The sequence below is a fragment of the Hermetia illucens genome, chromosome 6 (assembly GCF_905115235.1).
Source record: "Hermetia illucens chromosome 6, iHerIll2.2.curated.20191125, whole genome shotgun sequence".
NCBI classification, from domain to species: Eukaryota; Metazoa; Arthropoda; class Insecta; order Diptera; family Stratiomyidae; genus Hermetia; species Hermetia illucens.
In genome coordinates, this window is record NC_051854.1 from 49,732,536 (window position 1) to 49,746,246 (window position 13,711).

At 44.9% G+C, this 13,711-nt stretch overlaps 2 protein-coding genes across 2 annotated transcripts in view; one reads left to right on the top strand and one right to left on the bottom strand.

Annotated features, from left to right (window-relative positions):
- The window catches only part of LOC119660011 (pseudouridine-5'-phosphate glycosidase), a 68,435-nt gene that overhangs the window by 35,941 nt on the left and 18,783 nt on the right, over positions 1-13,711 (bottom strand). The window contains exon 2 of the mRNA XM_038068390.1: positions 79-168. Coding sequence (XP_037924318.1) covers positions 79-164 — 86 coding nt within the window. The 5' untranslated portion in view covers positions 165-168. The remainder of the gene's footprint in view (positions 1-78; positions 169-13,711) is intronic.
- LOC119660412 (EF-hand domain-containing protein 1-like) overlaps positions 867-13,711 on the top strand; it is a 31,435-nt gene continuing 18,590 nt past the window's right edge. Inside the window, exons 1-5 of the mRNA XM_038068951.1 lie at positions 867-1,169; positions 12,310-12,526; positions 12,592-12,747; positions 12,806-12,969; positions 13,031-13,215. Of these exons, the coding sequence (XP_037924879.1) occupies positions 979-1,169; positions 12,310-12,526; positions 12,592-12,747; positions 12,806-12,969; positions 13,031-13,215 (913 nt within the window). The 5' untranslated portion in view covers positions 867-978. The remainder of the gene's footprint in view (positions 1,170-12,309; positions 12,527-12,591; positions 12,748-12,805; positions 12,970-13,030; positions 13,216-13,711) is intronic.

Consider the following 13,711-nt stretch of genomic DNA (forward strand, 5'->3'; position numbering starts at 1 on the left):
TAAATCAGCCATGAAAAAAAAATAGTTACATACGTTTTGTACTCACTCAGGCGAAGCAATCAAATTTATTCACATTACCTGAACGTTGATAGTCGCCTCGACGCTATGCTGGAGTCAGCACGAACTTTTGCACTTATTATCTGCTTCCCGAAACGGACGAACATCGTGCTGAAATGTAATTAAAGGATTTATTTGCAAAACTGATTTGTAATGGATTAACGAGCGAATTGATACAGTGTATGTCAATGTTGCAATCAAGGTTTCACTCGGGCGCATGGTGGAACCAGAAGGATTGTACCTAGCAAAAAAGGCGGTCAGTTTAATTAAGCACCGACCAGTACATATCACCGATTTACAGGACGTAGGCTTTTTTTCCAATTCCAACCAAATGTAAATTACGCTGAATGTAGTAGTTACATCCTGAACAAGGAATGTTTAACAGTTTTTGGCATTATCTCTTGAGATAGAAATGATGTCAAAGGACTGTCTCACAAAAACAAACTTCTTTATATTCCGGCTAACCCCTGCCTAAAATTGTAAAGCCAAGAGGGGTCAATAGCTCAGTTGCCCAGACTTGACAAACGTTTTTTGAATCAAACAAATAAACAGGATGAAGATATCTAACATTGGAGATACCCAGTGGGCGCAAATCTAAATCCTGAATTCCTTCCTAAAGCTCTGAGTTCAAATTTAAAGGACGATCTAGATAAGTTCAAGGATATTCAGTCATTCCTGCGGTCCTGTACTTCGAATCGTGTGCAATAGTCCTCCTATACAACCAAATTCACTCCCCCAAACTTCCTCTTGACAACCACCTCAGTTCCCTAGTTACAAAGGAAATTCAGTAAACAAAAACTAAACTCAACCAAATCCAATGTATTTGTCACGTTGTTGTCATTTTGTGCGTTTACAAAACTTTTTATTCAAAAATTTATTTTGCTATAATAATTGCTCTTTACATAATTTTTATAAGAGAACATGAATACCGAAGGACTCCCTAAATTGCCAGGACTCGATTTTGAAAATCGATTCAAGACCAATTATCGCGTTCCGCAAACTTTCAATCTGGTAAACGGATATGCCATTCCGAAATCTCCTATTCCAGGAATCGGGGACGATCCACCACCAGAGCAGTCTATAGCATTCCCAAAGTCTGATAATGTCGCTATGTAAGTAGAACAGTTCATGGATCAAAATATTTGATGTATAATAGTGAAGTGCAAAATATGGAAAATTTTGTGAGCGATACCATTTTGTCAAAAACCTGTGAAGTTGTTCACCATATAAGAGGTAAGTTCGATTAGTGACTGCGCACGCGTCTGGCACAAGAGCTCTTGCAATCGGCTCTTTTTATAAGCGGTAAAAATCCTCCTTGACTAGACGCAGGTGCTAAGACTTCGCCATCTGAAGGTCACGGCTGCTAAGTATTGCGAGTAGATTCTATCCTTACAATCGCCAGCGGGACACATACTGCACCCACCTAGGGGCTGACAAGAACAGAGCTCCGCCTGGCCAGTCTGTCACTCCACTCATTCTCATCTTCTGCGCGTCACAGCACTGCACCACCAGCCTGGAGGATGTCACCACAAAATGACTATGTTAAGCTTAGAGCTCGAATCACGCTCCAGCCATCAACAGGCTTCCAATATCGCCATACAATAGCACTTCCGCTTGGAGCACATTGGTGAATCCTGGGAGACCGCAAGACCCGTTTCTGAGAAAATTCTGCACCGAATCTACAAAACTTCTTGAATATGCCGTCGGGCTTCCACCGTGCCCACAGCAAAGTTCCTCGTCAAGCTCGGCTTCCGTGAAGCGTAGTTCGTAGAGAATCCCCAGAGTTCAAGAATCAAGAGTCAAGACTACAGAGCCTCGGTAGCGCTTACGCACGCGGTCATTTGATTCCTACTAAGTTTCGTTTTATTGTAGTTTTCGCTCAGTGCCTAACACCATACGTCAAGATAGGGCGAACCACCGCCGTGTACATCCGAAGAACCATCCTCACCCGGAGACCCCACTTCCTTGCAAAGATCCGCTATACGCTTTCTTAGCACTCAGTTCTATGTTCCTCCTCATATCCAATTTGACTTAGCATCCAGGATTACACCCAGATACTTTACATTGCAGGAAAAATCTTTGTTCATTTGGCCGGGGGAGGTGGAATTCGGGTATCCTTGTCTTGGTGATGAAAAGCATCAAGACACAACCCTATCTTGCTGCTTCTGTAGCATGACTGGCATTACACCACCTAGGCCAAGAGATTTATATGCAAACAAGCTGTTTATAACGTCTGAACCAGCAGCACCAAAGTTTCATCAGAAGATTCCGTTCAGCAGCTTTCCGACTTTTTAAGAAAAGATGGGCTCCAATGCTCCTTGGACACAATCTTACTGAGCCTCGCCGACTTGCTGGAGCTTTCAATGTTCTGGTAATAGTCCCACCAGGACCGCCTGTTGAGAGTCTTGATAACCGACTGACGACGACTTTTTCAGACAGTCCTTGTATGGCTGCCAACGTTTGTTCCTCTGGCAGATGTAGAAGACCTCCGTGATCAACTTCCTGAGGCTGGGCAATGTCTTCTTGCTGCATTTAGCAGGGCACGATCCTTTGAAGGAGGTTTCGAATGTCTTTTCTTGAGCCATGACCTCTGACTTCAGTTCGTCTGTTGTACCAATCTTACCAATTTGTATACTGAAAAATTTTTTTCTCGATAACTTCACCCAACTTCCTCCAGGAGCACCTCCTGGGGTCTCTTAAAGACCTTCGCAGCGAGATCTAAACTGAGATCTCAGAAGAATCTCTCGTCAGACACTCTCCAGTTTTTCACCTTAAAAATCCAATTGTCGTTTAAAAGGGCGATATCAACGACATCCTCCCAACCGTCATAGTTCTCCGAGCTGGTTCAATAAAAGTTGGTGCACTGTCTCTATACCGATCAGAGTCTCTTATGCTGTAGAATAAACTGTAATATTTTCTTTGGAGCCCTGTGATGATTCGAGACGTAGGAGTACTCTAAAAGGAAGACCAACAGGTCAGCTCCCTCAACATAATCTGCCTACGTGGAAGGATTCGTTAGTCCCCGTTGGACCGTTGATTTTCATCTCCTGCAACATTTCGTTGGCTGCGTCAACTGGGTCATCGTACAGTTTTGTGGTGCGGAACACTTTCACCATTGCGTTCTTGTCCAAACCACACTTTATAATCCACCTTTTCCAGCGCCTCCAGGCACTCACCATATAGGCGGAACTGAAAAGATTGCCTGCACACCAGGAGTGTCTCCTTCTGGATAACACCCTAATCATCCATGTAATTCCTATGATTTTGAAGGAGGGAAGATTGCACCAGCTTATCCTTAACCCATCGGATGTTCAGAAGCAAGATGCGAGAACCGGTCTAATAGTAAGCTTATCCTATGGGATCACCTTGAACTTTACGGGCTAACAGGCTTCAACACCTGAAAGGAATCAAAGCAGGGGGTACATCTCCGTGTTCCCATGCGCAACGCCACCCGTAAGTGACTCCAGGCCAGGTCGCCAAAGGTTTTCACAGTTCGCCTCGTCGGCCGACTGTTGCTGCTTACCCTGTTTGCAGAGGTTGGTTGGCGTCTCAACGCTTGCATAGTCTTCTCCATTTGTGTTGCAGTTTTACCTCATCTTTAGATCGATTGTACTTGAAGGGACCTGTTGTTGTTGTTGATGTATTTCTCTACAATTGCCCGATATTTAACGAGGTCCTTTTCATCCCGCTTGTCGACAGCTTCGGCCTCCGTACTTTTCCCAATTTTACACAGAGTATATATACCCTTCTGGTTCTGGGTTTTGAGTAGAACTCCAGTGGACCTCCACTTCTTTACTGGTTTTGAGTGACCGACACTCTTGTCAGCCCCCTGGCGCCGACGGTTTCGGATTAGAAGTACTATGGCTGGTACTCGCTACTTCCAGCTTGATGGCAATGGTTTCCAAGCTGAAAACCACTAGTCTACCTGTGGCTTCGCTCCTGGAAGTTGTTGGCTTCAGCATAGACCGTCGACGGCTATCGTTTCCTGACTAGATGCCTCCATTCTATATTTTTCTTTTGTGAATCCATGTCTTGGTCTCATGAGTAATCCGAGAAAAATGTTCACCGTGACTAGCCCGACCACCACGGTAAGAGTCTTATTTGAAACTGAAAGTGCCTAAGGTATTCAAAATTCACATACTAAAGACCAAGTTCCACATTGGCCATGTAACCCTCGGCGTATGCTGTTCTACCTGCGCTTGGGGTCCTGTTAACACCTTTTCCAATACAAACGATGCTCAGGCTGTTGCTTCAGTTCCTCATCTCACCAGATCCATTTGGCAGCCGACCAGCAGGCAAACAGATCTTCTTCAGTTAGATGAGCCTACTCCTAACCCGCCCTCACACTCTGTGGTCCCGTTCGAAGAAGGTTTCCAGCGACCACTGCGAGGATTTCGTGTGAGGGCTAGCCGAATTATGCAATCTTAAACTGAAGCATAATCAATCAAGACTGTCAACTAAAGTATAATCTCAAACCGTCCTTTCAGCGCAAAGAATCAGCTAATCATTAGTCGATAATGACATAGTGTTTATCTAGCAAATCGAGGAAATACGAGGATAATTAATATGATGACTACAGACAGTCTGAGGTACAATTAAACGACCTAGCTTCACGAAGCAACGCCACACTTATCACGATACAGAAACAGATAACTTGCACCGCTACAAGAGTCAAACCTAGCACCTCATTTCAGTACAATTGAAATGTCCTATTGCTGTCGTGTATTCTCTGGAAAGGTTCAAAGAATTAGTTCAAAAAATTAGATCCTCAAAAACACAACAAGACAAAATACTTCACCTACTCGCTTGTATCGAAGAAAACTACCGCGCACATCATCCATATTCGCATCCACATATATTCGGCAGAAGACGAGGCAGACCCTGCCTGAGATGGAGCGATGGCATAGGTCTGGACACCAGACTTTTAGGGACATCGAATTGGTGGACCTCGGCGCAAAACCGGGATGCCTGGACTTCCTTATTAAGACAGGCCTAGACCGGATACCAGTTGTTGCGCCGTTGATGATGATGATGAAATACTCGGCACAGAAGATCGCCGAGAATCTCAAAGCCTAAGTCATCACCAGCGTGGCTTGACAAATGCGTAAGTGCGAAACAAGCAAGAAGAATCCTCCCTTTCCCATTCATCCTAGATAAATATCATTGTAGCAATCATATATGCAGCGGCACTATAATTTTATTATTTACAATGGACCCTACCAACTGAAACATCCTCGAGAAACCCTTCCAATTTTATACAAATGTTAGTGCGACGCAAAAATGTCCACGATGTCAGTATCTTTGGATTAAACTGAATTAATCCTTGAGTTAAATATTAACTCCATGGTTGGTCAAGTACGCAGGAACATGTTAAAACTGCTTCTCGGCGAACCGAAACTAAGAATATTGATCCTTTAAGAAATTATATTCCGTACTTCAACCTATTCCGCGTTGCCGGACGTAACGCAATACTAATCTTTAAAAAATTCTTACCAGTCAACTCTTCTTGGCGCCAACCTTCCTAAATCCCTGGAAGCTACCATAACCTCCGCAGAAAACCCTCTGCTTAGATTAAAGCGGACACAAATGGTGGAACACCCAAAAGAAAACGTCACGAGATGAAGGAGGACTAGACCGTCAGCTCTGCTTATTAAACTAATGCGGAACCTTTGCACAAGCACCCGCAAGTTCCATTACAGGATCAAGTCCGAAAACAGGGGAGCAGAAGTGTTTTCCATACGGAAAAAGGGGGGTGTTGGAGTTCCCGTCGAATTAGGTCCGTACACATCAAGCAAAGCTAAGTGCTGTGAAACGATCAAGGGACTATTGGCAGAGAAACCTCTGGTTTCTAACCTAGAACAAACACGCTCTCTGAAAATCCGAGATACTGACTGTCTCACAGAAAGGATCTAAGCAGCCATCAAGTGCGAATGTCCGGAGGTAACCACTGTCCGGATTGGTATCTCCCCTACCAATTCTCGGGAGTTTGCTCGACACACGAGAAAACATCTTAACAGCGTGAAAATCAGAATTGGGAGATATATAGGATACGAATTCTGGGAGGGAGTGCATCCAATTGTTAAAGATAGTTACATTATGAGCACACATCTGCGACTTGCTTGGAACCTGACAGAAGGGCAGCAAGCTGCAGCATTAGGTAGATCGTAAAGCGGATACGTGTAACGAAGAGAAGAGTTGCGTTCTATGCAGGCATCGTGGCACAACTGATGAGAGTGCTGCACATACTGCAGGTTCGGGGGATATCCTGTCTTTCGAGCAGAATTGGATAGAGCCAGAACACAGTTAACATGATCCCTATCATACAGATCAATATGCACCGATGTGCAACCGCTCTTGAGTTGCTAACGCAGTTCGCTGCGGAGATGATAGCTGATCTTGGTCACATCAGTCAACAGTGCCGGCACAGGAATCGCTGTCATCTAGATTCGGAACAACGCCTGTCTTAGGGTTCTTGCGCAAGGCAGAGGGGATAGCTTTGTCTGCATTCGGCTTTTGGGAGTAACGGTTCAATCTAATACCGATTGAGACGATGCCGGAGTTTCGACGCAAGTTCGATGGTTCTTAGGCATGAAGAGGCAGGTTCTAGTTAGGGGAAGCCTTAGACATGCCAAATTCTCTCAGTGTCCCCCTCTTCCTATGCGTAGAACGTCTGGAAAGTGAGCACGTTTTGTCGAGGCTCCTAGTGCATCTGGAGGCATACTGGAGAGCACTCCTGTAGCTGATACTGTCATAAATTTAGTTATGAACCAGATGAAGACAGCATGCCGAGTTTTCATACCCAGGAAAGCATCAAGACGTGGCAAACCTTCTACGTCTTAGTGGACGGCGGAAATTACGGAGCTTCAGAAGGAGTTCATTGACCTAATCAACGAGGTAAATGGGAATCTTTATGGACTCAGTTATAAACTGGTAACCCACAAAGTGAGGCCTCTGCGGAAACCCTGCTCACTTAAGACCAGGAAGATGGACCGTATTCTATTCCCTGTACATCCAGTACCGATTGATGACAGCAGCGCGAAAGGCACCGGTTGTCTATTTTTCTCTATAAAACAGTTGGAAGTGACAGTTCTCTGTATGAAAAACAAGAAGGCGTGCGGACCCGATGGTATACCAGCAGAGGAATATAGACTAGTTTTTCACAGCATTTGGCAGATGGCACGTTGAAAATGTTTAAAAATCTCATCAGGAATAGACTCTTTAAAGCGATATATGGTTCCGGAGATTTATTCACGAGGCAGATCGGTTTCAGAACAGGAATTTCCATATTGGATGCTGTCATGCAAGTCGTGCGTGCAGTCTCGCCATAATTTTGATTCAGTCACGCACCTACGTTGCCAACCAAATTAGTTCCCACTCATTTAGTGTATGTTGCCGCTTTCACGAGCAACTACCTCCCCCCCCGTATACGAATTTACTCTCCTTAGAAAGAAGGGCAACGGAGATCAGGGACATTGCGGTAGGAAGATGCCACCCATAAAACTCCCCGCGCAAAGCGCTTATGATATATTTTTTTCCCAAGATTATTGGCCAATACCTCTGCGCCGTGGAGTAGAAGACATCACCCGCTAGCCGTAGGACCCCCAATGTTTGCCATTAGTCGACTGAAAGCAGAAACTCCAGATGCAACCTTGTTCGCAGCAGCTTTGATTTGCTCAAAAAAAAAATTATCTATGAATTCTTCCGCTTACCCGTCGTATCAATACGCCAAGTCGCAACAAGCGCCGGAAAGTCATCTGCATGACCAAAAAGCCGTGACTCTTTTGGCATGCCAAATCTTAGCTTACTATCGTAAGAAGTGTTCCAAAGGTTCGGCCCTAGGATGGATGATTGTGCTACCCTCAACATGACCTCCTTTCATCTCTGACCATTAAACGTCTCATAGAGCAGGGAGCGGTTTTTGAGATAATTCACCAATATCCGAATGACATAGCTTGCCATGTGGAAAGTATTGTCGAGTGTACCCAGAATGTCTTTTTGTATTGGGGAATTAAAGGAATTTCGGACATCAAGCATTATGAGAAGCACCAACCGTCGACGTCTGGCTGCCCTTCTGGCCATGGAAACTCCACTGGCCGTCATTATCAGGTTCTTACTTGAGTTTAGGACAGTGTCAGCTGCAGCGTCATCACCCCCATAAATGCACAGAACTCGCCACCCGTCCATCAATTCTGAAGTTACGTCGGGAACGCTTCCATCACAGCCTGAGCCCCGGAACTTCCGAGTGGATCCGGTGTTGGTACTCGTCGCCATTTCAAGAACTTATTCCCCTCTGGAGTCAGGTCTACCATTAAAGTTACCCAGACCAGGATCCGCTCCTCCGTGCCCAAGATAGCATCCATCAGGGCATGAAGCCTGTGTCAAAAATTTGACATCTTATTCGATGTTAGATTCACACTGAAAACATTACACCTAAACACCGAATCCAGACAAAGTCCTCCGCTTGGCTTTGGACCAAGAACCCTAAGGTGGTGCAGTCCCAAAACCCAATTGCAGTGATACGTGATATGTCGGGGTGTCATGAAGCTGTGTCTTTGTTCCGGTACTATGCCATGTTGAGCACTAGATCAGCTTTTATCTCCGCAGCAACTCATGAGTGCGGCAACTCGGGCGCATATTGATCGGTTGGATGCGAGTCATATTAACCGAATCCTAGCTCTTTCCAGTTGTGCTCTGAAGGCTGAGCACCGTCCCGAGCCTGCAACGTGTCCAGTGGTCTCATCAGCCGTGCCACGATCCCTAGATAGAACGCAACTCTCTTTTTCCTTGCATAAAGTGAATGACCTACCTGGCCGCATTTGCAGCACGCTGTCTTGTCAGGTTCCCGAAAAGTTGTAGACGTTTGCCCATAATATGAATATCTGTAACACTTGGTGGAGGCAATCGTTTGGTGGTGGCAATGAATTCATATCCTAGATATTACCCAACCAATTCTGATTTTCCAGCTATTAACAAGGTCCCCAGCGTATTCTTCGGTGACTTCCAGCACAGCGCGTTTTTGACGTCAGGAATTCACTGAGGTGATACCAATCCGGGCATTGTTTACCCCCGGACAATCGCATTTGATGGCTTATTCTACTTCGGTCTTTTCTGTAAAACAGTCAAAATCTCGGATTGCTAGAGAGCAGCAGAGCTTTCTCCCCCAGTAGTCCATTGGCCGCCTCATAAAACTTACATTTTTTTGCTGTCTTCGTTGCTGCTCCCCATGTTCGCCTGTAATACGAAATACTATCCCGTTCCCTTTCATCATCAACGGCGCAACAACCGGTATCCGGTCTAGGCGTGCCTTAAGGAACTCCAGATATCCCGGTTTTGCGCCGAGTTCCACCAATTCGATATCCCTAAAGACTTTCTGGCGTCCTGCTTGGCCTACGCCATCTCTCCACTTCAAGCAGGGTCTGCCTGGTCTTCTTTTTCTACCATAGATATTGCCCTTATAGACCCGCCCACCACAACGGAATCGTCCATCCTCATGTAGGGGGGCCAAAAATTCTTCGGAGGATTCTTCTCTCGAACGCGGTCAAGAGTTCGCAATTTTTCTTGCAAGCTGAAATAGGCTCTGTTGGCTGCCAACAACCGGGCGCGGATTTTATCGTCGTAGCTGTTATCGGTTGTGATTTTCGACCCTACATAGGAGAAATTATCAACGGTCTCAAACTTGTAGTCTCCTATCTTTATTCTTCCCATTTGACCAATCCGGTTTGATATTGGTTGGTTAGTTTTTGGTGCTGACGTTGCCACCATATATTTTGTTTTGCCTTCATTGATGTGGAGCCCAAGATCTCGCGCCAATCGCCGCCTGCTCGATCTGGATAAAGGCAGTTTGTAGGTCTCGGGTCGTTCTTCCCATGATGTCGATATCGTCAGCATAGGCCATTAGTTGGGTGGACTTTCTCCATTGCCAGGTTAGACCATTGTTGATGTCGAATAATATTGAGAGTGATCCTGCTGCTTTTATCTGGCCGCGCACATTGTTCAGCATCACCCAAGGACACCGAATTCTGTCATGGTCGTGTTATGCTGTCATAGACGGCTTTAAAGTCAACGAGAAGATGGTGCAAGTGATGTCCATCTTCCAGCAGTTTTTCCATTGCTTGCCGCAAAGAAAAACTCTGATCTGGAGTAAAGCCTCTTTAGTATGATGTTCTGGGCGTATGGGGCTATCCGGCCTATCAAGATAGCAGAGAATATCTTATAGATGGTACTCAGCAACGTGATACCTCTATAATTGCTGCATTATGTGATGTCTCCCTTTTTATGTACGGGACAGGTAATGCCTCTTTGCCAGTCGTCAGGAATTGATTCGCTGTCCCATACCTTGAGCACAAGTTGATGGACCACTTGGTGTAACTGGTCGCCTCCATATTTACCTAATGCGGCTGTAATTCCATCGGCTTCTGGCGACTTGATTTTTAGGCCGATGAATTGCACGAACTGTTTCTCCTATATTTGGTGGTGGCAGTATTTGTCCGTCGTCTTCAGTTGGGGGACCTCCAACTCGCCGATGTTCTGGTTGTTCAGTAACTCATCAAAGTACTCAACCCATCGCTCCAATATGCCCATTCTATCGAAAATCACATTTCCCTCTTTGTCTCGGTAGGATATCGAGGTGTGTAAGGCTTCATCCTGCTGAGTTGGTTCCGCGCCTGGTGTGGTTTCTCTCTGTACTTTCCTAGTTCACAGACCTGTTGATTCTGCCAGGCTTCCTTTTTCCGCCTGTGAAGTCGCTTCTCCGCTCAACGGAGTTCTTGATAAGTCTCCACGCGTGCCCGCGTCCTTTAAGAATGCAACATTACTCGGTATGCGGCATTCTTCCGTTCCGTTGATAACTTACATTCATCGTCAAACCAGCCGTTCCGACTCCTTTTGCGACTGGGGCCAAATATGTTTGTGGCCGTATCAATGATTACGTTCTTCAGGTGATTGTGAAGATCATTTGTTGATGCTTCATCTCCAGGATCTCTGTTGACTGCGGTTATTGCGGCATCCATTTCCCTCTTATAGGTGTAGCGGAGGTGTGTTGTGGATGGCTTCAGTGTTAACACTCACTTGATTGTCAGAGGGGATTCTGGGTGGTGTTGTTATTCGAGCTAGGAGCACCATGCCAACGAGATAGTGATCCGAGTCTATATTGGCCATCTGGACAGTTTCAGCGATTTTCCCTGCGCCTCTTTCGAGAACAGGAGCACTATGTGATACTGTCTGGGTTGCCTTCTCCGTCCCGGGTACCGCAACACTTTACGACCCTTCTTCTTTATTGCCGCTTCCCAATGGCTCATCGAGTATTTCAGCCTTGTTGCCGCCTCTTCAGTTACATAATTTTTGTTCTGCATACAAGTTTTTACCAGCGCATCGTGTGCAACGGGCCGCAAAAGTCAGAAACGAATGACTCTCGATGACAGAGGCCCTACCCCAATTCCCTGAGGCTTACCTACGCTGAGCTGACGCCAGAACTCACGGATGAAATAGCGCTCGCTTGGGGCAACACGAGCTAATAATATCGGTCCAATGCACACTACCCGACCTTGGTCCCGAAAGGAATGGCTCCTGATACACATAACTACCACCTTGGCAGAACTCACATCACCCCATGGACGCCGACAAGGTGTGTCCCGGCGTATCATTTTCAGTTCGGTTTTCACCGAGAGGCTACTACCTAAGACGCAAATATATTACCAGATAGGGGGTCAACACCACTTGCTCGGGAACTTTGGGGACACCACTACCCGTATCGTAAACGACCCCCAAATGAGCTTGTGCTTCAGTTATCATAATCACACTTAATGCTCTATAAGTGATAATCCTACAGTGGGGAGACGAAGGTGAACACAAATACGCAAGATGAGCTGGGATAATTTCCTGCTTCTATAAATCTGAGTTGACAACAAGGTCCCAATGTTAATGTATACCCGTCAGTAAGTCCAACTAATATTATCGAGTCTTTACAAGGGAGCGAAATGGCTGAAGTCTACAGGTTGAATATTTCGATAATAGAACTCTCAATTGATTAACATAGAATAAAATAGTAAGCGGTTGGAAAGTACAAACTTCAAGGTGTAACTCCACCAATTAATCAATAGCTGGATTCGTAACAACCAAAGCTATTCATCTGTTATACTAATGACAGCCCTTTTCGAATGGCCTATTTCATTAAAGAGCTGTCCATCATCAAATAATCATACTCTTCTGTCTACATCGCAAAGACTGGCTTCTAATTTTAACTCTAACCTGTAGGTATGATCCTGTGCTTACATACGGTAGACTAAGGAGACCAAAAGTGAAGCCCTTCCTGCCAAAATATGTCCTTTATGACAAAAAAGCTTTAACTTTCAAAGCTTTCTTCAAACAAAGCGTACCTGAGTCGCCATTAGAGCATTATCGAGTTCGGCATGTTAATATTATCTACTTCCTGGAGGACGATTCTATCACAGTAATGGAACCGGAGGTGGTTGTAAGTATTCCTGTGCGTTTCTAACAAATTCCCCCTCGGAACTCATTCGACAAAATCAACCCCAGAACAGCGGCATACCACAAGGACGTCTAATCCGTCGAGGGAAAATACCAAAAAATGCAAATGGCGATTACTATTCATGGAAGGACTTTAACATCGGAATGGATATTGAAATGAATGGAATTGTTTTCCATACAACTGACTGCGATAATTACACAAAAGTAAGTTAGGGGATTATGCCATTACATGACCTGCAAATAGGAATCATTTCGCTTTTAGGAATTTCTCGTAAGCCAAGGGATAGAACTGAATGAACCGGAGGTACCACCAGTTGATCCTGTGACTGCCCAAAGGAAAATCGATTATATTAATAAAATGAATAAGACTCCTTCGGATGACGATAAATTGAGGAGGTTTTTGGAATTCCAAGGAAAGATTTTGAAGTATTCTCTTTTGCTTCTACAAAAATGATAGGAACTATGTAGGAATCAATATTTTGACCAGGTTTGACTGTATCCTGGATGAGACCGATCAGGAATGCGGTGGAACCATGACGTACCAATTGTTCTACTTTTTGCAGGATGACACTGTTTCTATTAAAGAACTACCAGAAAATCAGGAAGGACGTGACCATTTTCCGATGCTGCTAAGGAAGACTAAATTGCCAAAGAACTGGAAGGCGAAACCAAGTTTGTATTTATTCAAATTATTTCCCCAATTTTCTGTCCATAATTATGTTGCGAGCTGAGTAACTGAGCTAGTTAATTACATAAAACGAACCATTACACAAGACCCTATTGGAAGGTGAAGCGAATATCTTAGGTAACAAAATCCAATCCTTGGAAGAGAGATATCTATGAATACTTAATCATATTTACAAGGCTGCAAATTTCACCGCCACGTCATCGGTGGCACGAACGTAAAGCCTACCATAAGATTATTGGGTTTCGAATGGAATTGATGTTAGGTGGTAGGTGGTGAATTCACTTCCTTTGGGCTCTCGACTCAACTATTTGCGATTAGCCTCCTCGTGGAAGCTTAATGATGGTTGTACCTTTATCGCAGGCAGAGCTCATTCTGGGCTTGCTTGCTGGAGTTGCGCTGTACACTGGTATGAATGCTGAGTCTGCACTCAGTATAAATCAGACGGTGTGCTGATTGTCAAATCAATCCGTGTTCGAAGAG